The following is a 27251-nucleotide window of genomic DNA, read 5'->3' as shown; positions in this document are numbered from 1 at the left end:
ATACAAAACAAGATGAATACTCATGATTCAAGATTCAAGATGCTTTATTATTATCCATTCTTTAACATGTACAAAACACATAAGAACTGAAATTTTATTTTCGGCACAGTCCCACTAAGAGCAGACATACGTTACAGGGGGACAAGACGGGACCGCCAATGGATCAGCCACTTATGGCGCTCCTTAAAAAAGGTGACGTTGGGAAAGGGGGGAAGAGTAAAAAATATCAGTCTAAGGCTGGACCCTCGGGAGGGGGTCCAGACTGAGTCCAAGGGAAAAAAACTCATTTAGCATAGCACACATAAACATGTTACATATAATCACAACAACTCGCAACAGTGGGGTGCGGGGGGGGGGGGGGGGGGGGATTTGGGGCCATGGCCATACAGTGCGTCTTAACCTTTTTGACCTCAGGGCCCAACTTTTCTACTACAGAGGGGCCCACTCAAATATTAACACTGAATTAGTGAGCTTACTCTTGATTTTAATCGTATTTAATTATGTTTCACCTACAGTTTCAACCATGTCAAATGATATGAAACCATGTGTTGATTATAGGTTATTATTAAGATTATTATTAAGGCGTAGGTCTGGCTGATACAAAAATAAATACTAATCTAATGTACTGCAAAAGTAGGGACTTATACAAACTGATAGGAAATAAATGTACATACAATTACACATCGTAAAAAAAAAAAAATCTAACTAAATTGATAATATTATATGCTTTGTAAATAAACTGTCAATAAGATTTAGGTGCAAATTAAATACAGCTTCACCACTTTAGTCGTGCTTTTCACACTTAAGAAACGTCTTTTATGACTTTAGCTCCAGATTTCTTCTGTTTGTTTGAGATTGTCATTACTGCCACAAGTAGTGGAAAAATGTATTACAACTGAGTACCACTGCGGCCAATATGGACCACAGCTGAGAAACCGATATTTTTTGACGGCCCAGCAATGGGCCCTGGCCCTATGGTTAAGAAACACTGCTCTAATAGATATCATACATAAATTAAACTTAATTTAAGCCAAAAATATGTATAGTGGGCTTTAAAACAATTGTGCTATAGTGAAGCGCGCTGTAGCGAGTAATGACTGCATACAAAAACCGGAGCAGAATTTTGGCAAAACGTTATGTAGAAGAGTGGGGTGTACGAAACCAAAGTATTATTGTGATTAATAATACAATCTATATCTTAATCATTTTTATAAAATAAAAAAAAACATTCCAAAAAAATCTTAAATTGGCCCCCCTTATCCTTGGATTTTGTGGCCCTCATTGACAAAGTTTTGGGCACCCCCGATGTAAGGTGATAAATAGCTGAGTCATTGTTGGACTTGTATCTACGTTTTATTTCTAACTCAAGAACTAGGAGGTGATTTCTAACAGGTGCCCCACATATGCCAGTATGCCAATGTTTTTACTGCACTTCAGTATTTTTGATGCATGAAAAGGTTTTGTCTCATCTTGAAACACTGCAAAACTGTTGTAGATAAACAAACAAAGATGGACTTTATTCAAATATGCTGCAAAATAATTACACACATTTTCATTGAATGTAATTGGAGGTCTGAAGGGTGTTGTCCTTCCCTCTCCTCTCTTGTCAAGGACTCAGCATCCACAGATGACATGTGGTAACACAACCTCGTACCACTAACACAGCATAGCGTTTACAAACCACCATCCTCTCAAGACCCACAGCAGCTCAGCTCAGCAGTCTGTCTTGCCGTCACTCTGAGCTTTTGGTTTCTAAGAAGGGAATTTCATGGGAGGAGGAAGAAGAAGAGGAGTTGCATGCACACCAACCTGGAGATAGTGCAACGTCAGTCCACTCTGGAGTTCAGGATCCCCCACCGTTTTGTTTGCCCTTTGTGTTTACCCATCCTAATACTTCCCTCTAAAGTCAAACATAACGAGTGAGTTCATAAGGCTTTCTTACTTCACTTTTTTGGGGTTAAATAATCATCTTATGTATTTTTTTTCTTGCTGTAATTAATTTGATTCACATTTCCTTGTGTGTGTTTGTATATTTCTGTTGTTGTGAAGTGCAATTGTCCTGTACAAACAGCCTGTATTTAATGCAGCTTGATTTTAAGTTAAAAATGAAAGAAATGAAAAATAACCTTTTATGCACTATCTGCCTTTTCCTGCTCTTCTGGAAGTCTAACCCATTTCTTCTCCATAGTGATTATTACTGCTTGTCCTCCAGGCACAATGCCTCTCTGTGCTTTTACTTATCCTTTCTCCTCAGTTAGTCTATGCTCCTTTTTAAGAAACGGGTAAATTGTATAGTTGACAGAACAGTAAGCTCTCTATATCAAAAACATTTATCACCTAATTATTACGCCCCCTCCCTCTGTCTCCTTGTGCTTTTTTTTATTCTGCACATGTTAAAATAACAGGTTTCTTAGTCATTTTGAGTATGTAAAGTGAAACAAAATACTGTACCACTTTTTGCTTGACTAGACACCTGCAGAGTGTGCGTGGGCGCTTGTGTGTATGTCCATGCACGCGTACGTTTGTATGAAGGTGGATCACTCACAATTTCCCATGACCAGGCTGCATTTTTTTAAGGGAATTGCAATGCAACACTTGCTGTCTCATTCTTATTCCGCAAGTGTCCATCACAGAGTGTGTGCGCATGCTCTGTTTGAACAATTTGCATTCATTTTGCTGAGTTTTAGTGGGATAACAAACTTTTCTTTTTCCATAATTCATTATTTAAGAAAGGGTTGATATTTTTTAATTTTTCAACTCTGCTAAGCTTTAGGAAAACCTGCGCGTGTGTGTAATGTCTTTTTTATGTGACGTCCCACCTGTATTGGGGGAAATTTTTCTTTATATGGACTTTTTGGCAGGGCCACACAAAAAGAAATGCAAGGATGAGCTATTTTTGCCCAATTATTGTGTGTTTGTGTGTCCCTCCCGCTCTCCAACAACACCTTTTTGTACATTTTAAACATGATCTGCTAATTTGACTAATGTGAGCACTGACTATTTTAGGAAGCGTCAGCGTAAGTGCGACCATGGAGGAGAAACTGTTGGCTCAAATACTTTATAAACGCTGTCTTTATTTTCTCTTTGTTTTAAACAGTTTTTGGGTGTCAGGGGGAAATTCATACCAAGAACAAAACAGCTGATTGTAATGAATTGTCATGGTTGTGTACACCAACCTTTTTGTGTGTGTTTATTTTTATGAGATTTGATGTGTGTCAACACAAGCCAGGCAGGACACAGAGTGCGGTTTGCTGCTAGCTCTTGATTTTGTGTGTTTTTCCCCTCTTCGACTCTGCAAAGCCAACTATAGTCACTGTCAGTATCTGTATTCACTCACAAGGCAGATGCATTTCTTTAAGAGAGAGGTTTTTTTTCCAGATTCTGCTATTTTTTTGTCTAAAATTTCATTGTTGGAAATTAATGTATGTATATATTTTTGACTTTAACATTCAAGGAATAAATATGTTGTTTGAGATAGATGTTTTTTTTCTCCCCCCACCATGGACAAAATATAATTCTGGTTAGTCACTATTGAAATCCTGTCTGTTATAAGCTAATCTATAGTTCTGGAAAGTTCTAATATGATAGTATTGGTATACACAAAATGTATGTGGAAAAAAAAGACAATCTTACAACAATCTCTGTTTGTATTAGGTTATAAAGTGTTTATTTTTCACTAAATTCCTTCATTTTCTAAGCTGCTGTGATGGCAAAAAGGCAATTTTACCGTACTTTTTCTAACTTTTGGTGCTGTAATGTATATGTGCAGCGATGTAACAAACACACAGGGTACAAACAAATGGTGCCACTGCAACAAAGAAAAGAAACAAATCAAGATGGAGGTTGTGTGATGAGCTCCAGTACAGTATATAGCTGCCAAGTAAACATGTGGAATTGGCCTGAAGACTTCAAAAGTTATTATTGTCATGGGTAAAATGTTGCAACATTGTCACATGTTTAAAAGTTGTGAATAATCCTGATAAAGTGCTGGCTAAGTAGGTATAAATGTCCTATTATTGTGTGTGTGCGTGTGTTTTTGTGAGCAAATAACACACTTAAAAATGAGGGATAAAAAGCAAATAAAACAAAGACTTACAATTATGACTTTTGGGTGTTTGAATACAGTATTAAATTATTTTAAATATGTTTAAGCAAAACTATTTTAATAACTGCGCATTGATAAATTATAACAGTAAAATAGTTATGTATGCTTTTGTGCTCGTCGTTGCCTGTTTTTTCCCCCCTTTTTTTTTGCAACCATCTCAGTGGTTTGTAAAAGATTTCATGTATTTATTTTTATTTTTAATCTAGTCTTTCATGCTGCACCCTCGTGTTGTCAGCATCCAGCTTTGCTGTGCAATGAAGGAAAAACAGAAGTGACTTCAGTATCTCTTTGTTTGCATTTGTTTCTGAAGAGTGTTGATTCTCATTAAGGGTGGTTCATTTCACTTATCTCAAATATCCATCACATTGCTTTCACTCCCAATAACAAATCATAAGGGAGCAAAAAAAACAACTCTTGGTTTTGCCATTGAAATAAAATACCTCATTACATTTACAGGAAGTTATTTTGCCTTCTGTTCTCTAGATGCACAAGTCAGCTAAAGTGTGAAGACTAATCTTTTGTTTGTTTGTTTGGCAAAAAGTAAAAAAAAAAATCACCTTGAATAGTCTTAGATGTGTGGAGTGCAGCAGCCTGTGCCAACCTTTTAAATTAAAAGAAATCATAATTTATTCAAATTCGGAAGCATCATTGGCTTGAATAGAAATATGATTCCCAGAGTTCAGGGTTTAAATATTTCAATTAGGGATTATTACCAAGCCACACTTGAGAGAAAAAACTACAATGAAGCAGTAATTTAACAGATTTAAGGCACATTGTAGGAATACTTCTATTACCTGGAAAGTCATAATTTTATCAGAATAAGTTTGAAGTAATATAATAAATTGGTGATATTGCAGGAATATCAAATGGCCATGACATGAACCTATAACGAGAAACAGACAGCACATCAAATGACCTCATTCTTGCAGAGTTTACAACTTTTTTACTCGTCATATTGACAGTATTGTTGTAATATTTCAATCTTTTAATCTGATTTTTCTTATCTTAAAAAAACAAAACATGTTTTTCCTAACATTGTGTCCTTTTTATCTTAACACCTTGATCTTTATTTTTTAAACAGGACTTAAAATTATCAAAACATTAACAACTTTTAATTAAAAAAACTCACAACGTTACAAGTTTTATATATTTTATCATATATGCCTCTACTAGTAATTTAAGTAAAAAAAAAAAAAAATTCTGATTTCACCGGTTAACTTTAATAATATTCTCGTAACATTAAAACTTTATTCGTGTAATATTACCATTTGTTTTTGTAACTTCTATGGAAAACAAAATTGACTTGATTTTCCTGACATTACAACTTAATTCTTGTAACCTTACACCTTTTTAACCCAAAACAATACAACTTAATTCTTGTAATGTTACACCCTTTTAACCCACGACATTACAATTTAATTCTTGTAACGTTACACCTTTTTAACCCACGACATTACAACTTAATTCTTGTAACGTTACACCCTTTTAACCAACGACATTACAACTTAATTCTTGTAACGTTACACCCCTTTAACCCACAACATTACAACTTAATTCTTGTAACGTTACAGCTTTTCAACCCACAACATTACAACTTAATTCTTGTAACTTTGCACCCTTTTAATCGACGACATTACAACTTAATTCTTGTAACGTTACACCCTTTTAACCAACAACATTACAACTTAATTCTTGTAACGTTACAACCTTTTAACCAACGGCATTACAACTTAATTCTTGAACGTTACACCCATTTAACACACATTACAACTTAATTCTTGTAACGTTACAGCTTTTCAACCCACAACATTACAACTTAATTCTTGTAACTTTGCACCCTTTTAACCGACGACATTACAACTTAATTCTTGTAACTTTACACTGATTGATTGAAACTTGTATTAGTAGATTGCACAGTACAGTACTTATTCCGTACAATTAACCACTAAATGGTAACACCCCAATAAGTTTTTCAACTTGTTTAAGTCAGGTCATGTGACCGCCTAGCTCTGTTTGATTGGTCCAACGTCACCAGTGACTGCATTTGATTGGTGGAACGGAGTCAAACGTCACTAGTGACTGCATTTTATTGGTGGAACGGAGTGAAACGTCACCAGTAAGGCAGGCACTTTGAAGGTCTGTCTGACAGACCAAAACAAACAAAGCGTGCATTAACAGATCGATAAAAATTAGTAGCGAGTAGCGAGCTGAATGTAGATAAAAGTAGCGGAGTAAAAGTAGCGGAGTAAAAGTAGCGTTTCTTCTCTATAAATATACTCAAGTAAAAGTAAAAGTAAGTTGCATTAAAACTACTCTTAGAAGTACAATTTATCCCAAAAGTTACTCAAGTAGATGTAACGGAGTAAATGTAGCGCGTTACTACCCACATCTGCTTAATTCTAGAACGTTACACCCTTTTAACACAACATTACAACTTAATTCTTGTAACGTTACAGCTTTTCAACCCACGACATTACAACTTAATTCTTGCAACGTTACACCCTTTTAACTGACGACATTATAACGTCATTCTTGTAAGGTTACACCCTTTTAACCGACATTACAACTTAATTATTGTAACGTTACACCCTTTTAACCAATGACATTACAACTTAATTCTTGAACGTTACACCCTTTTAACAAACGACATTACAACTTAATTCTTGTAACGTTACAGCTTTTCAACCCACAACATTACAACTTAATTCTTGTAACGTTACACCCTTTTAACCGACGACATTACAACTTAATTCTTGAACGTTACACCTTTCTAACCCACGACATTACAACTTATTTCTTGTAACGTTACAGCTTTTCAACCCACGACATTACAACTTAATTCTTGTAACGTTACACCCTTTTAACCGACGATATTACAACTTCATTCTTGTAACGTTACACCCTTTTAACCCACGACATTACAACTTAATTCTTGTACTATAAACCTTTTTAACCCACGACATTACAACTTAATTCTTGTAACTTTACACCCTATTAACCAACAACATTATAACTTTAATTCTTGTAACGTTACACCCTTTTAACCAACAACATTACAACTTTAATTCTTGTAACATTACACCCTTTTAACCAACAACATTACAACTTAATTCTTGTAACGTTACACCCTTTTAACCCAAAATATTACAACTTAATTCTTGTAATGTTACACCCTTTCAACCCACGACATTACAACGTAATTCTTGTAACATTACACCCTTTTAACCTACAACATTACAACTTAATTATTGTAACGCTACATCCTTTTAACCCACGACATTACAATTGAATTCTTGTAAGGTTACAGCATTTTAACCCACAATATTTCCTCTCGTAAATTCTGACAATTTTTCATCACATTTAAACCTTTATACTCAAACTAGTGTAATAATTCTTGTAAGATAATGCCTTTACTCTTGTAACATAACACATGTTTCTAATATAACTTTGAGAATAAATTACTTTTTTTTTTATAACATGATACGTTTTTATTCATAAAATTACCTCCAGTAACATCTTTCTTTTCACATTGGCTTGTTTCTTGTTTTATTTTGTAATATTACAACATTCAAACTTACTACAAACTACTGCCACTATACTCATGTAACATTCTGATATTTACATAACATGTCCTTTCTATAAAAATATGACTTTATTCTCATAACATAGCATGACAATTCATTTTTGTACAAATTACCTCCAGTAACATCGCAATCTTTCTTGTTAGGTTATTTTTGTAATATTACGATTTTTATACTTGATACCGCCACTACTGCCATAACATTGTTACATAGTACTTTTTACATACGTTGTGTCCTTTCTTTAAAAATGACGTCGGTCTGCTCGCATGATGTTGTTCTTATAACATTACAGTACTTAATTTTTGTAACAGTACACCTTTTACTTGTAATACTGCCACTATAGTTCCGTAACATGGCGACTATTCTCAAGTATTCAAGGAGCTTTATTGCTTCTTTTCATAACATTGTGACTTTTTTACTTTTTTTTTTGCATTATAACTTTGTTTTTGTAACATTACCACGTTATTTTTGTAACATTCTGACTTGCTTGTCTTACTGCCACAATTTAACATTGTGACTATTGCGGAATTAAATTTTTTCTATAGGCTGTCAAAAATAAAAGCGTTGTTTCATGTGATTAATCGCACAAATGTTTGCATTAATCATGTTTTTAAACAGACGAATCACACATACAGTATACGTGCTCCTTTGCCATGGTTACCTGGAAGGCAGCACAAGTTTTAATCGGTCAGTGATGTGCTGGTTGGTAAATTTCACTCCAAAATGCTCCCTGACTGGACTTTAGATAAAACTGCCCGCGACCCCAAGGGAATAAGCGGTAGAAAATGGATGGGATGGATGGGTTACCAAGTTTTGAACAAATAAATGACATGCATTCAAGTAAAACATGTTAAAAAAAATCTGGCAACACAATTACATGTGTGTGCAAATATCGGGGTCTTTTTTTAATTTAATTGAAATCATGCAAACAAGTAATAACCTGTGATTAATTAAAATTCAAATGTGTGATTAGTCATTTGGCAGCACTATTTTTTTCATAAAATTGCGACTTTTCTCTAAATATGCAGGGCTTTGTACTTGCAACTTTACGATTTTAGTTTCACAACATTACAACTTTTACACCTGCAATAATGCCTCTATTACCGCAATATTGCAACTATTCGTGCAGCCAGTGATGTGCGATACTGCTGATTTTCAATTCCGATCCGATACCGAGTAAAATTCAGGCTAGTATCGGCGACACAGATCCTATACCGATACTTTATGCAAATATACTTTATGTATCTGGTAAAATAAAACAAATAGTGTATTCCAAATGTTGCTGATCCCGTGGCATCATCTTCAAACGATATAAAATCGAAAGAGAAGATGGCGTTATCCTGCACTGACTGCGTTATTTATATTCAACTTTTTACTATGCAGTGTCTCCAACGAGCGTTACACAAAAGGATACACACACTTGCCGTTTTAGAATACTTAGTGACTCATTTTAATTGCCAATATGTTTTTTAATTAAACAGTTTGCAATGGCTGTTTTATTGCAATCGCTATGTATAATTTAATGGCGCCTCGATTATGAATTATTTAGGAAACTTAACGTGAATAAATCTATAAGCTTTTTTTGCTTATGTGAGATTAGTGTATTTTATATGTATATTTTTTTTCTTACCAATCGCGTTTCATTTATCTCAATGGTTTAGTTACTTTACATAGTGTTATGGTTAATCATATATATTATCTCAAATAACTTAAGTCCTATTATTTTGATTTGAAAATCGATATTGGAACATAAAGATTTGGTATCGGCAGTATTGATATTTCAGTATGGATCCGCACATCATTACTTACAGCATTACGATATGTTCTTTAAACTTTTCTCTAAATATTTGATTACATTCCGGTAATATCAGGCTTTGTTCTTTTTTGTGGAATTGTTTTTTTCCTTTTCAGTGTGGCTGTAGAACTACTTGGAGGATAATATACAGTAGGTATGAATACGTAAGGTAGTCATATGCACGGTATTCAGAAAATAGAAATGTACATACAAAGACTATTGGCACAGTTGCCTGGACAGATCCTCTTATTTCTTCTAAGAAGCATGTGCAGGCAAATATAAGGAGATTTGAATTGTATTGCTTGAACATATCAATGTTCTTTGTTTGGGGCGTTGACTGTGTGACCCCTTAGCGTGGTGGTTCATTTGCACCGCCTCCCCCCCCAGCCTCACATGTCATGAATAAGCTCACCGATTTGCCTTACCTTATGTCATGTTGTTCCCCAAAATACCTGTTGAACGCTGCTGGTGTCCATGCTAAGGTACTTAAGTTATCAAACTCTTCTCTGTTTTCCCCCTGCTGCTGTGTCATATGTTCCATGTGTTCTAGTTGCATTGCAAGTGTCTGGTTACCTTAAGGAATAGCTGTCGGTGAATATTGTCAATGTTGATTCACTTCTTTTACCATAATTGTATTTTTGTATGCTGTTGCAGTGCCAATGGAATGACTAAAAAAAGGATAAAATTGTATTATTTGTGTTGATCGAACAAATTGCATTTCTGGCTTGTGGATTGATGCATTTCTCTCATTGCCCCTTCCTTTTTCTACCCTTCCTACTTCCTTTCTTTGTTTCTTTTATAGCCTTTCAAGTTGGAATAAGTTTTCTAGTTTGCAGAATGTATTACCAAATAAATGGGTTGTCGTCATGTACCTCTCAGTCATTCCATGGCTTTTCTGGACCTTTTAAGCACTGGTAGAAAAATGTCTGCAGAGAGGCGAGAAATAACATCTTCCACAAACAAATTGAACAATATGGCTAAGAAAAATTGTGTGCAAAAGCTTTCTTAATACCTAGTTAGGTGAAAACAAGACTTGAGTGAGAAACACTTGACAAATTTTAAAAAGTAAATGTCGAAATGTAAACAAGGGTTTCCAACTTTTTATCAGTTCTATTTATATTGCGCTTTTTCCTGAGTGACTCCCAAAGCGCTTTTTACAAAGTAAACCCCACTATCTACATCTTTAAGCTACATTTACACCAGTGTGGGTTGCACTGGGAGAAGGTGGGTAAAGTGTCTTGCCGAAGGGCACAACAGTTGTGACTAGGATGGCGGAAGCGGGATTCGAACCTGGAACCCTGTAGTTGCTGGCACGGCCGCTCTACTAAGCGAGACAACTGGATGATGTACACATTAGGGACACAAGCTGTGATCACATCGCTGCTATAAGTAGTTCATCTGCGTTAGCGCTTATAATAACAGTATCACTAAAATACTTGGTTAATATTCAAATCATGAAATGTATGGTATGGTCTTTATTGTCATTGCACAAGTATAACAAAACTTTGTTATCAGCACAAATGTAAATGGAGTATTGTTGGTGCTTTTTGAATGGTTAATTATTGGATTTTATGGGCGAAATAGTGGAGCTACCATTGGCTTCGCTGTAAGCAGACTTTATTTATGTTTATTTAATATTTAGAATGCATTAAAAAAATCCATCCGTCATGTCTTTCATAATGATTGTGAACGATAGGCAAAAAACAAAAACAACAATTTCCTTTTAACTTTTTTAATTAAACAGTTTGCAATGTCCATCCATCCATCCATCTTCTTCCGCTTATCCGAGGTCGGGTCGCGGGGGCAGCAGCCTAAGCAGGGAAGCCCAGACTTCCCTCTCCCCAGCCACTTCGTCCAGCTCTTCCTGTGGGACCCCGAGGCGTTCCCAGGCCAGCCGGGAGACATAGTCTTCCCAACGTGTCCTGGGTCTTCCTCGCGGCCTCCTACCGGTCGGACGTGCCCTAAACACCTCCCTAGGGAGGCGTTCGGGTGGCATCCTGACCAGATGCCCGAACCACCTCATCTGGCTCCTCTCGATGTGGAGGAGCAGCGGCTTTACTTTGAGCTCCTCCCGGATGACAGAGCTTCTCACCCTATCTCTAAGGGAGAGCCCCGCCACCCGGCGGAGGAAACTCATTTCGGCTGCTTGTACCCGTGATCTTGTCCTTTCGGTCATAACCCAAAGCTCATGACCATAGGTGAGGATGGGAACGTAGATCGACCGGTAAATTGAGAGCTTTGCCTTCCGGCTCAGCTCCTTCTTCACCACAACGGACCGATACAGCGTCCGCATTACTGAAGACGCCGCACCGATCCGCCTGTCGATCTCACGATTCACTCTTCCCTCACTCGTGAACAAGACTCCGAGGTACTTGAACTCAGTTTGCAATGTATTTGCAGAAATACACTTTTTTCTCCATTATTACAACTTTATCCCCATAATTTTTTCTTGAAATATTGTTTGTTGTTCTCATCAAATACAGACTTTCCACCCAGTATTACAACTGTATTATTGTAAAAATGTGTTCTTATATGACAATTAAAACAAAAATTAAATTACTACTTATTTCTTTCTGGTAATTTAGTAATTTTAATCTTAAAATTATTTTCTCGTGATACAAAACATTAATATGACAACTTTAAATTCCAACTTTTTTTTAATAGAAAATAGTACTTTGATTTGATTATACAAATTGTATAATCGAATCAAAGTACTATTTTCCCATGAGAATGAAGTAAGAATTGTATAATACAATTCTTACTTCATTCTCATGTTTATATTTTTGCAGTATATATTTTTTATTCCCAATGTATTCTAGAAAATGTTTTTCCCCCTCTACAACATTATTGTAATGAAATTCAGACATTCTTGAATAGGACAACTTTATCTTCATATTTTAAAACTTTATTCTAGTTACAACTTGATTCTCATCACTTTCAGACGTATTTCTTTTATTTTGACAGTATTCTCGTAAAGTTTCTACTTATTACAACATTATTTCCGTGAAATATTTAATTATTTGTAGTAATTTTGCAATGTTATTCTCCGATTTTTTTTTTTTTCATATTACAATAAGAAATGGTAATATGGTAATTCTTACCTAATAATTAAATGCTTACTTTATTGTAGTTTGTACTTGTCTTGCAATATTATAACTTCTTCACATAATAATTTTTACCATGTAAAATTGCTAATTTATTTGTGCAAATGTAGGATTTATTTTTAGTAAAACTGTATCCTTAATTTTTCTTATAACATTACTTAACTCTAAATAGTCAATTATGACTTTGGAATAGTACGACTTTATTACTAATTTCCATCCATCCATCCATTTTCTACCACTTGTCCCTCTTGGGATCGCGGGGGGCTGGAGCCTCTCCCAGCTGCATTTTTTGTTGCCAAAACTTGCAATTTTGTGAATATTCACCTGTTTTGGACCCTTCTGAGCAAATAGGCAGGCTCCTTGAATCACGACAATGAAGTATTTTGAAAGCTTGCTGCCATCCTCTTAGCCAATGTCTGATAATGAAGCTTTTCTACAAACCCCGTTTCCATATGAGTTGGGAAATTGTGTTAGATGTAAATATAAACGGAATACAATGATTTGCAAATCATTTTCAACCCATATTCATTTGAATATGCTACAAAGACAACATATTTGATGTTCAAACTGATAAACATTTTTTTTGTTGCAAATAATCACTAACTTTAGAATTTGATGCCAGCAACACGTGACAAAGAAGTTGGGAAAGATGGCAATAAATACTGATAAAGTTGAGGAATGCTCATCAAGCACTTATTTGGAACATCCCACAGGTGAACAGGCAAATTGGGAACAGGTGGGTGCCATGATTGGGTATAAAAGTAGATTCCATGAAATGCTCAGTCATTCACAAACAAGGATGGGGCGAGGGTCACCACTTTGTCAACAAATGCGTGAGCAAATTGTTGAACAGTTTAAGAAAAACCTTTCTCAACCAGCTATTGCAAGGAATTTAGGGATTTCACCATCTACGGTCTGTAATATCATCAAAGGGTTCAGAGAATCTGGAGAAATCACTGCACGTAAGCAGCTAAGGCCGTGACCTTTGATCCCTCAGGCTGTACTGCATCAACAAGCGACATCAGTGTGTAAAGGATATCACCACATGGGCTCAGGAACACTTCAGAAACCCACTGTCAGTAACTACAGTTGGTCGCTACATCTGTAAGTGCAAGTTAAAACTCTCCTATGCAAGGCGAAAACTGTTTATCAACAACACCCAGAAACGCTGTCGGCTTCGCTAGGCCTGAGCTCATCTAAGACTTGACTGATACAAAGTGGAAAAGTGTTCTGTGGTCTGACGAGTCCACATTTCAAATTGTGTTTGGAAACTGTGGACGTCGTGTCCTCCGGACCAAAGAGGAAAAGAACCATCCGGATTGTTATAGGCGCAAAGTTAAAAAGCCAGCATCTGTGATGGTATGGGGGTGTATTAGTGCCCAAGACATGGGTAACTTACACATCTGTGAAGGCGCCATTAATGCTGAAAGGTACATACAGGTTTTGGAGCAACATATGTTGCCATCCAAGCAACGTTACCATGGACGCCCCTGCTTATTTCAGCACGACAATGCCAAGCCACGTGTTACATCAACGTGGCTTCATAGTAAAAGAGTGCGGGTACTAGACTGGCCTGCCTGTAGTCCAGACCTGTCTCCCATTGAAAATGTGTGGCCCATTATGAAGCCTAAAATACCACAACGGAGACCCACGGACTGTTGAACAACTTAAGCTGTACATCAAGCAAGAATGAAAAAGAATTCCACCTGAGAAGCTTAAAAAATGTGTCTCCTCAGTTCCCAAACGTTTACTGAGTGTTGTTAAAAGGAAAGGCCATGTAACACAGTGGTGAACATGCCCTTTCCCAACTACTTTGGCACGTGTTGCAGCCATGAAATTCTAAGTTAATTATTATTTGCAAAAAAAAAATAAAGTTTATGAGTTTGAACATCAAATATCTTGTCTTTGTAGTGTATTCAATTGAATATGGGTTGAAAACTATTTGCAAATCATTGTATTCCGTTTATATTTACATCTAACACAATTTCCCAACTCATATGGAAACGGGGTTTGTATTTACTGACAATTAAACCGTGTCGCTGCTGCATGCTTTGAGCCCCCACCTTTGCAAGCTGTGTGTAAACGCATGATGTTGTTGCCTCATCAGGAGTTATGCTCGTCTCACCGCCTCCCCAGGCAGCATGTAAGGGAGCTTGACGCTCAGTCGACGGGTCAGCCTGGTCCACGGCCGCCAGGATTAAGAAGCATGGGAGGGATTAGTGGAAAATGTCAACATAATGTCATGAGTCGTGTTAAAAGGTCAGACGTTCAAACGGTGCTCAGTGGTGAACAGTTAACAAATCACGTATCATTTGGATTGTGGCGGCCACGCTGATGAATGGACTTGTTATTGCATGCACGTGTTGCTCAGTATCACCGCCACAACATTAGGGATTCTGTCTGCATGTACATAGTTTGGACAGACAATGTCAGAAAGGTATTTATTCATCATAAGCACATGTTGAATGACTCCCTGCTGAATTAAAGTTAAGTAGAAACAAAGTGTAATCGTATCAATGACACAATTCAGTCCATCAAAGTAGAACAAGCAAACACCTGAGTGTGACAATCAGGTTGATGATCAGCTATACAGGTAAAAGCCAGTAAATTAGAATATTTTGAAAAACTTGATTTATTTCAGTAATTGCATTCAAAAGGTGTAACTTGTACATTATATTTATTCATTGCACACAGACTGATGCATTCAAATGTTTATTTCATTTAATTTTGATGATTTGAAGTGGCAACAAATGAAAATCCAAAATTCCGTGTGTCACAAAATTAGAATATTACTTAAGGCTAATACAAAAAAGGGATTTTTTAGAAATGTTGGCCAACTGAAAAGTATGAAAATGAAAAATATGAGCATGTACAATACTCAATACTTGGTTGGAGCTCCTTTTGCCTCAATTACTGCGTTAATGCAGCGTGGCATGGAGTCGATGAGTTTCTGGCACTGCTCAGGTGTTATGAGAGCCCAGGTTGCTCTGATAGTGGCCTTCAACTCTTCTGCGTTTTTGGGTCTGGCATTCTGCATCTTCCTTTTCACAATACCCCACAGATTTTCTATGGGGCTAAGGTCAGGGGAGTTGGCGGGCCAATTTAGAACAGAAATACCATGGTCCGTAAACCAGGCACGGGTAGATTTTGCGCTGTGTGCAGGCGCCAAGTCCTGTTGGAACTTGAAATCTCCATCTCCATAGAGCAGGTCAGCAGCAGGAAGCATGAAGTGCTCTAAAACTTGCTGGTAGACGGCTGCGTTGACCCTGGATCTCAGGAAACAGAGTGGACCGACACCAGCAGATGACATGGCACCCCAAACCATCACTGATGGTGGAAACTTTACACTAGACTTCAGGCAACGTGGATCCTGTGCCTCTCCTGTCTTCCTCCAGACTCTGGGACCTCGATTTCCAAAGGAAATGCAAAATTTGCATGGTTGGGTGATGGTTTGGGGTGCCATGTCATCTGCTGGTGTCGGTCCACTCTGTTTCCTGAGATCCAGGGTCAACGCAGCCGTCTACCAGCAAGTTTTAGAGCACTTCATGCTTCCTGCTGCTGACCTGCTCTATGGAGATGGAGATTTCAAGTTCCAACAGGACTTGGCGCCTGCACACAGCGTAAAATCTACCCGTGCCTGGTTTACGGACCATGGTATTTCTGTTCTAAATTGGCCCGCCAACTCCCCTGACCTTAGCCCCATAGAAAATCTGTGGGGTATTGTGAAAAGGAAGATGCAGAATGCCAGACCCAAAAACGCAGAAGAGTTGAAGGCCACTATCAGAGCAACCTGGGCTCTCATAACACCTGAGCAGTGCCAGAAACTCATCGACTCCACGCCACGCCGCATTAACGCAGTAATTGAGGCAAAAGGAGCTCCAACCAAGTATTGAGTATTGTACATGCTCATATTTTTCATTTTCATACTTTTCAGTTGGCCAACATTTCTAAAAATCCCTTTTTTGTATTAGCCTTAAGTAATATTCTAATTTTGTGACACACGGAATTTTGGATTTTCATTTGTTGCCACTTCAAATCATCAAAATTAAATGAAATAAACATTTGAATGCATCAGTCTGTGTGCAATGAGTACATATAATGTACAAGTTACACCTTTTGAATGCAATTACTGAAATAAATCAAGTTTTTCAAAATATTCTAATTTACTGGCTTTTACCTGTATATACACACACACATAAATATATATATATACATATATACATATGTAGTTGAGGTTTCTGTGGTATATCCGTTATACAGTGCTGAATAGAGCGGAATATACGTTAGGTCAGGAAAAAACACAGAGGCTAACAGGCTTGTAGGGATGATATAGCCTTTGTGTTTTTTGTTGACCTAACATGTGTGTGTATATATATATATATATATATATATATCAATATATATATATATATGTGTGTATGTATATATATATGTATATATATGAGATATGTATATATATATATGTGTATATACATATGTGTGTATATATATGTATATATAACATATATATATATATATATATATATATACAGTAAATATATGTATATATACATATATAATATATATGTATATATACATTTATAATATATATGTATATATATATACATATATAATATATATGTATATATGTATACATATATATAATACATGTATGTATATATATCTAACATATATGTATATATTCATATGTGACAAATCACTAGTTGTCAAATGCAAGAAGTGTTTATGTCAGGGGCTGGCCCTGGGAACGTGTATCCGAACTGTTAATAGAAATAAATGTACCGTTATTCTAGAAATCATTTCTGTTTGATACAACGCACTTCTACAAACACTTTGTTGGATTAATGCGGCCCTGACTAAAGTGGGTGGTATTGATACAGCTGTTGTATCTATTTAATAAAGTGTGACTTATTATGAGTTATGACCAGATATGTTTTTGGGTTGTGACGAACATAGAGAGGGAGGAATCAAGAGGGCTTAGACGTGTAGCTCAAAAGTTGTATTACATTATTCTGATATTTCAGATTGTACTTCTTTGATGTCAATTCTGTGGGAGAATCATTTAAAAAATGTTCTCCCAACATTTTGGTTTAGTACATTTGTGTAAATATTAGGGGTGTCCAGATTCATTATTGATATCAGATATCGTCCGTATATCAGCAAAAAATAGGATATCAGCTTGCATCTAAAATCTCAGACGCGAGCAGTCTTTCAGCGTGTTTGCTTGTGCAACGCTCAACAGCCAGGAAGCATCTGAATGTCCTTTAATAATCACACAAGTTTGATTATTTAAATGCATTTTAGTTAAGTCATTTACAAAAGGTAGGCTACAGGATAGTCGGAGCAAGCAGCTATACAACAGCTATGCACGCCATAGCAGACAAGCTAGACATGTAGTAGGTGTACTTAGTTAAAAATATGGCAGTGTAAAGCACAACATTTGTCAATATAAACAATTATCAAATAATTATAGCTGTATATTACTAACACATGCAAAGTTTCCAAGGCAGAAGTGTATTAGAAAATATCCACCTCAAAAGGATAAAGCTGTCATAAGTAGGGATGTATAATATGTGCCGGTATTTTTCTGTACCTGTTCCTCAATAGAGGAAGACCGTTAAGATTCTGGACTAATGATACTGCTAATGGTATTTTTTTTATCCAGCTGACTGTCAGAATTATATGACACACGGTCACATTCAGTTCAAGTGCCGCTACCACACATACAAAACGGCACGGGTAGATGATAATCGGCTTGGAATCATCACAAATAAGGAAGCAACACCACACAAAAGTTTTTAACACAACAATATTTCCTCCTAGTCCCCAAAGTCACACGCGTTAATGAGAATCAGTGTCAGTTTGAAGTGAACACCACTTAAAATACGACCCCACCGCGCGCTTCAAAAACCCGACCATTCTTTAAGCGATTTAGTAATCCACAGGCCAATATTAAGACACTCAAAAAAGTGAACATTTTAAATAATCACTAAGTCTATTTAGTTATAAAATACACACGCGTCATAGACACATATACGTCTGTGGCTTCTGGTCCGTCACTCAAATAGGTACATGTGCAACATAAACACAAATAACAATTTCTATTTTTACAAAATGGACAAGCGGTAGAAGATGGATGGATATGAGATCTCATGATAAAAGTCTGAATGTACATGAATACCAAACATTTTTATCTTCATTATTTTATTACTATTATTTTAAATGTTATTATAGGAACAAGCGGTAGAAAATGGATGGATGAATATACTGAGTGTAATTGTAATGAATACAAAACACAGTGATGGATCTGTGGTCTTCACAAGATGATGACATAACTGCATTGTACCTTGCACATGCACACATAGTTGACTTGTTTAAGACCTAAAAAGCAGGTGTTGATAAAAGCCTTCCCTGCTGTTAGATGTTACATGATGTTGCTTGTGCACAACTTCTTGTGTTAATAAAAATTAAAAACAAAACAAACATTTTTTTCCACATCTCTGTTTACACAAATTACATATAGTACCAATAAGCGTACCGATGAATAACGGTATCGATAAAATCCGAACAATATACATCCATAGTCATAAGGGGAGTGTTTTTCATACCTACCGTTGTTGTCTGAGTAATTTATCTTGATCACACCTGTATAAAAATGCAACACTACAAAATATAATATATGTATTATGATTATTTCTGATATCGTATCAATATCATCCAATACTCGAGGCTCCAATATCGGTATCGTATCGGAAGTAACAAGTTTAACAAAGACACCCTACAATAAATATGATGCCATATTCTCCTAATTGCTTGGATTTACATGACGTCACGTCCGGCTCCTTCAATATGCGTGGTGGTCAAGCAGCGTCTGTTCTCACTGGGTACTAGGCGCCAGTTAACCTTTCTCAAAGAAAAAATGCCCCTTGCTTGCATTGTTTTCGGCTGTACGAACCATTCAAATCACGAAAAGAATAAACGTAGAGTTCCTCGAGAGGTAATCAAGAAGAGCGGAAGAGTGGAAGATTTTACAAAGGACGAGAAAAGTGGCACGTTTAGTCCAAGGGAGCAGAATTGAAGAACGCACAACTTTGCAGTGATCACTTTGTTAAAGGTTTGTTTGATATACAAACCCGGTTTCCATATGAGTTGGGAAATTGTGTTAGATGTAAATATAAACGGAATACAATGATTTGCAAATCCTTTTCAACCCACATTCAATTGAATGCACTACAAAGACAAAATATTTGATATTCAAACTCATAAACTTTATTTTTTTTTGCAAATAATTAACTTAGAATTTCATGGCTGCAACACGTGACAAAGTAGTTGGGAAAGGGCATGTTCACCATTGTGTTACATGGCTTTTCCTTTTAACAACACTCAGTAAACGTTTGGGAACTGAGGAGACACATTTCTTAAGCTTCTCAGGTGGAATTCTTTCCCATTCTTGCTTGATGTACAGCTTAAGTTGTTCAACAGTCCGGGGGTCTCCGTTGTGGTATTTGAGGCGTCATAAAGTGCCACACATTTTCAATGGGAGACAGGTCTGGACTACAGGCAGGCCAGTCTAGTACCCACACTCTTTTACTATGAAGCCACGTTGATGTAACTCGTGGCTTGGCATTGTCTTGCTGAAATAAGCAGGGGCGTCCATGGTAACGTTGCTTGGATAGCAACATATGTTGCTCCAAAACCTGTATGTACCTTTCAGCATTAATGGCGCCTTCACAGATATGTAAGTTACCCATGTCTTGGGCACTAATACACCCCCATACCATCACAGATGCTGGCTTTTCAACTTTGCGCCTATAACAATCCGGATGGTTCTTTTCCTCTTTGGTCCGGAGGACACGACGTCCACAGTTTCCAAAAACAATTTGAAATGTGGACTCGTCAGACCACAGAACACTTTTCCACTTTGTATCAGTCCATCTTAGATGAACTCAGGCCCAGCGAAGCTGACGGCGTTTCTGGGTGTTGTTGATAAACAGTTTCCGCTTTGCATAGGAGAGTTTTAACTTGCACTTACAGATGTAGCGACCAACTGTAGTGACTGACAGTGGGTTTCTGAAGTGTTCCTGAGCCCATGTGGTGATATCCTTTACACACTGATGTCGCTTGTTGATGCAGTACAGCCTGAGGGATCGAAGGTCACGGGCTTTGCTGCTTACGTGCAGTGATTTCTCCAGATTCTCTGAACCCTTTGATGATATTACAGACTGTAGATGGTGAAATCCCTAAATTCCTTGCAATAGCTGGTTGGGAAAGGTTTTTCTTAAACTGTTCAACAATTTGCTCACGCATTTGTTGACAAAGTGGTGACCCTCGCCCCATCCTTGTTTGTGAATGACTGAGCATTTCATGGAATCTACTTTTATACCCAATCATGGCACCCACCTGTTCCCAATTTGCCTGTTCACCTGTGGGATGTTCCAAATAAGTGTTTGATGAGCATTCCTCAACTTTATCAGTATTTATTGCCACCTTTCCCAACTTCTTTGTCAGGTGTTGCTGGCATCAAATTCCAAAGTTAATGATTGTTTGCCAAAAAAAAAAAGTTTATCAGTTTGAACATCAAATATCTTGTCTTTGTAGCATATTCAACTGAATATGGGTTGAAAATGATTTGCAAATCATTGTATTCCGTTTATATTTACATCTAACACAATTTCCCAACTCATATGGAAACGGGGTCTGTATTTCAAAATACTTTACTTGCTTAGTATTTTCCCATTGGAGTATTATCTTGTTATTGTTTGTAAATTTCCTTATTTAAACCAGAAAGTCATCAGAGTCATTGATTTTTTGTCAGAAAAGGTAGTCTACACCTCCCCTCTTGTTTATATTGTGCAAATATTGTGTCAGAGTACATATGAAAACAGGACAAAAATCAAATGTAGTGATGATTCAGTAATTGTTAGTTTATCAGATAGATATGCAGTCACGAGTGGCAGCTGTTGGGTGATATAAACAGTTTGTGTACATGGACGCGTCCTCGCATGACGTATATTTGAATCATGAAATGCAACCTTGCCCGAGTAAAGACGATGAATATTCAGTGATAGGCCTCATCTGTTTTGTCGTGTAAAATGACGTCTGGCGCACCAGGTAGTTCGATACGTCTGGGAAATCTATTGACAGATAACCCTTGGGTTCACACAACAAATCTTTTTTTGATAAAGTACAGGGATCTATTCCATTGCATAGCTGGATTTTTTTTGCTGGTATCTGCTTGTTGCAGGAAGATCTAGGCCCCCTGCATTCACGCGCTGCTTGCTGCACAACACTGTTTTTCACTTCCGGGAAGAAGTCACGTGACAACATACAAGCAATTTGGGCAGCGGAGCAAGCTGTGCAGGAGATGAAGAGCATTGCAAGGGCCTTATTGAAATTGCTGTGTTTTTTCTTTTATACGTATGGATGCCTTTTTGAGGCCCTTTAACTTGCAGGGAAAGTCCCCATATTTTGCAAGCTTGCCAAAATTAAATTTCAAAATTGGCTCTCTAGTGCCACCTTTCAACTTAGACAAAATTAACCCTTTAGGTTGAATTAACAAGGTGGAACCTTATCTGCTCTCATTTTTAACATTTAAGACATTTTCAATAAAAGTACGGTATCCAACTTTTACAGTAGATGTATTAAAATGTAGTATGCCTGCTACTTTTGCTTTTGTTTTATTAATGTAAAAATATTAATATTAAAAAAAAGTGCAACTTACATTTCTTAGGTTAAAGTGGTTAGACCTGCTACTCTCATTTTGATAAACAGTAGCAGAGAAAAGTCAACTAAAACACAACAACATGAAGCCACAACGCAACTTTCAGCTAGAGCACGATTGCAAAAGCCACAACCTAACCACATAAAGCCACAACACAACAACTGTAAGCCAAAACACGACACTGTAAAGACAGAGCTATTGTCTTGTCGTGTTTGCATTTGTTGTGACCTTTCTCAGCCACCGTAGCTACCCATCATTTTTGTTTTGCTGACTGATGGCGATGAAGCCACAGACGGCCAGACGGACTTTAGTAACGTTTAGCGTCATTATCATTAAAAGTGCAAACCTTCATATAAAGTCTGCCGTCCTTAAAGGGGAACTGCACTTTTTCTGGAATTTTGTTTATCGTTTACAATCATTATGAAGGACATGACGACGGATGGATTTTTTTTTTAATGCTATAAATAAATAAATAAATATTAAATAAACGTAAATAAAAGTCTCCCTTTAGCAGAGCCAATGGGAGCGCCTCTATTTCGCTCATAAAATCTGATAAATAACCATTCAAAAAGCGCTAACAATACTCCATTTACATTTTGTGACATGAATATTAACCAAGTATTTATGAGTGATATTGTTATTATAAGCGCTAACGCAGACGATCCATTTATAGCGACGACATGATCACTTCCGTGTGTGCCTATGTTTACATAAATCATGTCTCTCACCTGGACAGAAGATGTCTGAGTAGGCATTCCGACAAGTTGACACACTTTGACAGCCATTTATTTAGTACCCGAAAATGGATAGAACGATACAAAAAGTGCTCATGATGTCAGTGTGCTAGCATGCCTTTTTTATCCTCCAAGCAAAACACACACACACACACGCACACACACACACACACACACATATACACACACACACACACACACACGCACACACACACAACACACTCAGCTCACATTACAATATAAAGTTGCACCTGAAGCTGCCGCACATTTGTTGCACATTTGTTTGAGGTGCACAAATGTGTCCCATCACATCCCACCTGCGCTCCCTTTCATGAGTCCTGTTACTACATCCTCACATGGCGATGACTGACTCGTCATCCGCCTGCCATTGTTTCAACTTCATGCTCTGCTTCTCTAGGCTTTAAAAAACACCACCACCGTTTTGGCTTGACGAGTGCAACCATGCAGACGCTGCAGTGAGAGGACACACACACACACACACACACACACACACACACACACACACACACACACACACACAGACACACACACACACACACACACACACACACACACACACACACACACACACACACACACACACACACACACACACACACACACACACACACACACACACACACACACACACACACACACACACTTTGTGGACGTCTATGATCGCCAGCTTTGCTTCTTCAGGGTTGTGCTGTCCATCAAAGGACGTGTGAGGACAAAGGTCACTGATTATGGCTGTGGCTCACTATAAGTGTCTGGTAGGGTTGAGGTCTGGGCTCTCACCAAACTTATCCAAACATGGATCTTTGCCAGTCTTTGGAAACACATAATAATGTAAAAGCAGTGACGAATGACATGATGTTCGTGTGACAAAATAAAGGTCTTCTTTTAAATGAAAAAACAGAATACTTTTGATTTAAAGTCAAGCGTTGACAGTAGAATAAAGGAGTGTATTGTGCTAACTGTCATGTTTATTCTCTATACAGGGCTACATAAAACACTTCTCAACAATTTCCACACTAGGATGAGCAGTTACACTCTAAGGATCTACTAAAGGTTTGCGTGGATTAAAACCTGTGCAAACTTGATAGCGCACACAAAGTTGATCTACTAAGCTCGTGTGCAGAGGAAGTAGATATAAAAACATAAGATGTAAACCATAGCATACTTCCTTAAAGGGGAACTGCATGTTTTTGGAACTTTGTGTATAATTCACACTCCTTCTTAGAGACAATAACACATATGTCTTTTTTTAATGCATTCTAACTCGTAAACAAACATAAATACAAATCCCCTTACAATGCAATGGGGTTCATATAGTCATTGCGTCTTTTCCGACCATAAAACTGAATAAAGAACTTTTGAAAAAATCAAAAAATGGTCTATTTACATTTCGTGACCTGAATATTAACCAAGTATTAGTGATAGTGTTATTATAAGCGCCAATGTTAAGGACCTCCACTTAGCGGTGCATTAATCAGAGAGGGGTCACCTCCTTGTGCTGATGTACTGACATCATCAGCTGGTGAGCTGCTTTCTCGCCTCTGAGCTTGTGAAAGTTAATTCTAGTTTATAAATCATGCCTCTCACCGGGATATTATGTGGACCTACGTAACCCAGTTGGTTGGGCCACGTGCCTTTTTACTGCATTGTACGCAGGGTCTCGAACCCTGGTCTTTCTTATTGAGAAGCGAGTGTGCTGACCACCGAGCTAAAAGCTCGATCTGGCAGCCCAGCAGCCAGCACTATTGTTGAAGTTGTTTGGGAGTGAGGTTCACCAACGTACACCTGGCGCAGCCGCAATGACTGGCCCCTGCTACACTTACCCCCCTAAACCTCACTATCATCCGGGTAACGGCACCAGCTGGTTGGACCCCATACCTTTTTACCGCATTCCACACAGGGTCTCCAACCCTGGTCTTTTGTAGTGAGAAGCGAGTGTGCTGACCACTAGGCTAAGAGCCAGCACTACTCTTGAAGTTGTTGGGGCGTGAGGTTTACCAACGTACATCTGGCTCAGCCACACTGGCTGGCCCCCGTTACACATAAACTGAGAAATTAGTCAACTTTGACAGCCAATTTATACCCGGAAATGGTGAAAAAGACCTGAAAAGACTCTTTTTTTTGAGGATTATGAGTTATTCTTCATCTAAATGGGAATATATCAACATCCTATCAGTTGGCATCCTAATGACAGCAGACATTGTACAGTAAGTGATGTTCTATTATGTCTGTTGGCTCTCATGAAGTCTGCATTGAGTAATAATCAGTGATGTTGTTGAAGGAAAAAGCGAGCGTCTTGATGCGTTTGTGAAATTAATGCGCTGCTGTGATTAAAATGATCAAAATACGTAAATATAAAATGTTATTATAAATGTGACCGTTATTACATTACATATTTACTTACAGCGTGTATATAAAACCTTGATGGAAGTGTTTGGATGTTTTTTGTAAGGGTTTTATAGGCATAATAGCCAGAAAAGCCACTCCGAAAGGCTTTGTTGTAAGCAGACTTTTGTTTGTATTTTTTTAATATTTAGAATGCATAACAAACACAACACATGTATGCTTGCCCTACATAAGGATTGTGACTGATAGGCAAAGTAAAAAAAAAAGGTGCAGTTCCCCTTTAATCTCTCATTAAACATATTCTTTAGACAACGTATCACTACGTAAAATAGCCCCTTTGGAAGGCGAAATGACATCATTTCCAGTATGTCTTCAAAGATTCAAGGAGCTTTATTTTTCATGCCCATTTGCACACCTTTGTACACATTTGCACATGGATGGTACGGAATTTAGACTCACGACCCAGCAAGTATTAAGAAAAACAGTAATAAATAATAAATAGGCAATACCATAAGGCACTTAACAAGAGGAAGAACTGAGATTAGCCTACTAAGAATGCTGTGTGATAAATAAATAAATACAAATTAAATAGGACAGTTTGAACCACTTTTGCACTTCTTATCAATTATGCACATAGAATAGAATAGAACTTTATTGTCATTGCACTTAAAAAGTACATCAAAATGAGTTTTCAGTACAACCTGTACTTTTACCTGTAGAGCACCCACAACATGTCCAATAATAGCACAGACAATTTTATAGTTTGCACACGTTATTCTGAAGTTGATTTGGATCGCAGTACATCAGTCTCTAAATGCCATTTGGAATTAATGTGAGGGAAAAAAAATGGAGAAGCACTATTACTTGGAATGTTTCCATTTTAACCCCAGATTTGTTTTATTGTATGAATTTTCTTTTCTGATTTGACTAAGAAATCACGTTTCTATTCACTAAAAGTCTAGTTGGTTAACAAATATGTGTCCTTCCAATATAGTTTATGTCTCAAAGTGAATACACACCTGGTGTGTCTTTTTGTCAACTATTCAACGATTCGATTCGGTGGAGTCTCAGGAAGGAGACCTCTGTAACTTCTCCCTTCCTGCAACTGCAATGAACCTTCAGCAGGTTTCCTTACAGAAACCTTGTTACCACCTGTACCGTACTTAGACTTAGACAAACTTTAATGATCCACAAGGGAAATTGTTCAACACAGTAGCTCAGTTACAATGATGGAAAGTGTAAGGATGGAAAGGACAATGCAGGTATAAATAGACTAAATATAGCGATATAAAATATAACATAACATATATACGAATATATACATAATATGTGTACAGTGTATTATATATACAGATATATTATATTATGGCTATAACATATATAGGGATGATACTCGAAACCGGTTTTCCCGGTTGTTCGATAAGAAGGACTCGAATCCCTTTTTGAGAACCGGTACCCGTTATCGAGACCACTATAGTAAAGAAAAAGAGTTGGTTCTTTATTCGAATCCCTGGGAACGAATCCCGTCCCGACCAGAAATGCCCGTTGAGACATCACAAGAAATGACGTCACGTAGCTCAGTCATTAGGCGCAGATAGGGAAAGCAGGAAAAACAATGGACCGGAAAAAACGCTCCAAGGTGTAATAAAGTTCAAAACAAAAGGTATAATCCAATGAATAACTTTACTGAGAGATTTGAGCAGGGTACAAACACATGACGGACACTTTTACGACCAACCGGAAACATAGCAACCAGGCTAGCAACGCACCTCCTTTACGGCAGCTGTCGCAACGTTCTTCAAGCAACCTCAGCACATACATATATATACAACATATCTCCCGTT

At 37.3% G+C, this 27251-nt stretch overlaps 1 protein-coding gene across 4 annotated transcripts in view; it reads left to right on the top strand.

The window, feature by feature from the left end:
* Positions 1-27251, top strand: part of ppm1aa (protein phosphatase, Mg2+/Mn2+ dependent, 1Aa) — a 100021-nt gene that overhangs the window by 28716 nt on the left and 44054 nt on the right. Inside the window, exon 6 of one of the 4 annotated variants that reach the window (XM_061968855.2) lies at positions 1612-3475. The exons of the other annotated variants lie outside the window; for them this stretch is intronic. Within the exon in view, the coding sequence (XP_061824839.1) occupies positions 1612-1641 (30 nt within the window). The 3' untranslated portion in view covers positions 1642-3475. Of the gene's footprint in view, positions 1-1611; positions 3476-27251 lie in introns of those variants that run through there. 4 annotated transcript variants of the gene reach the window in all.

Source organism: Nerophis lumbriciformis, linkage group LG08, assembly GCF_033978685.3.
Source record: "Nerophis lumbriciformis linkage group LG08, RoL_Nlum_v2.1, whole genome shotgun sequence".
Lineage (NCBI taxonomy): Eukaryota > Metazoa > Chordata > Actinopteri > Syngnathiformes > Syngnathidae > Nerophis > Nerophis lumbriciformis.
Note: the sequence above shows the minus strand (reverse complement) of the source record. Positions and strands in the feature narration are given on the sequence as shown.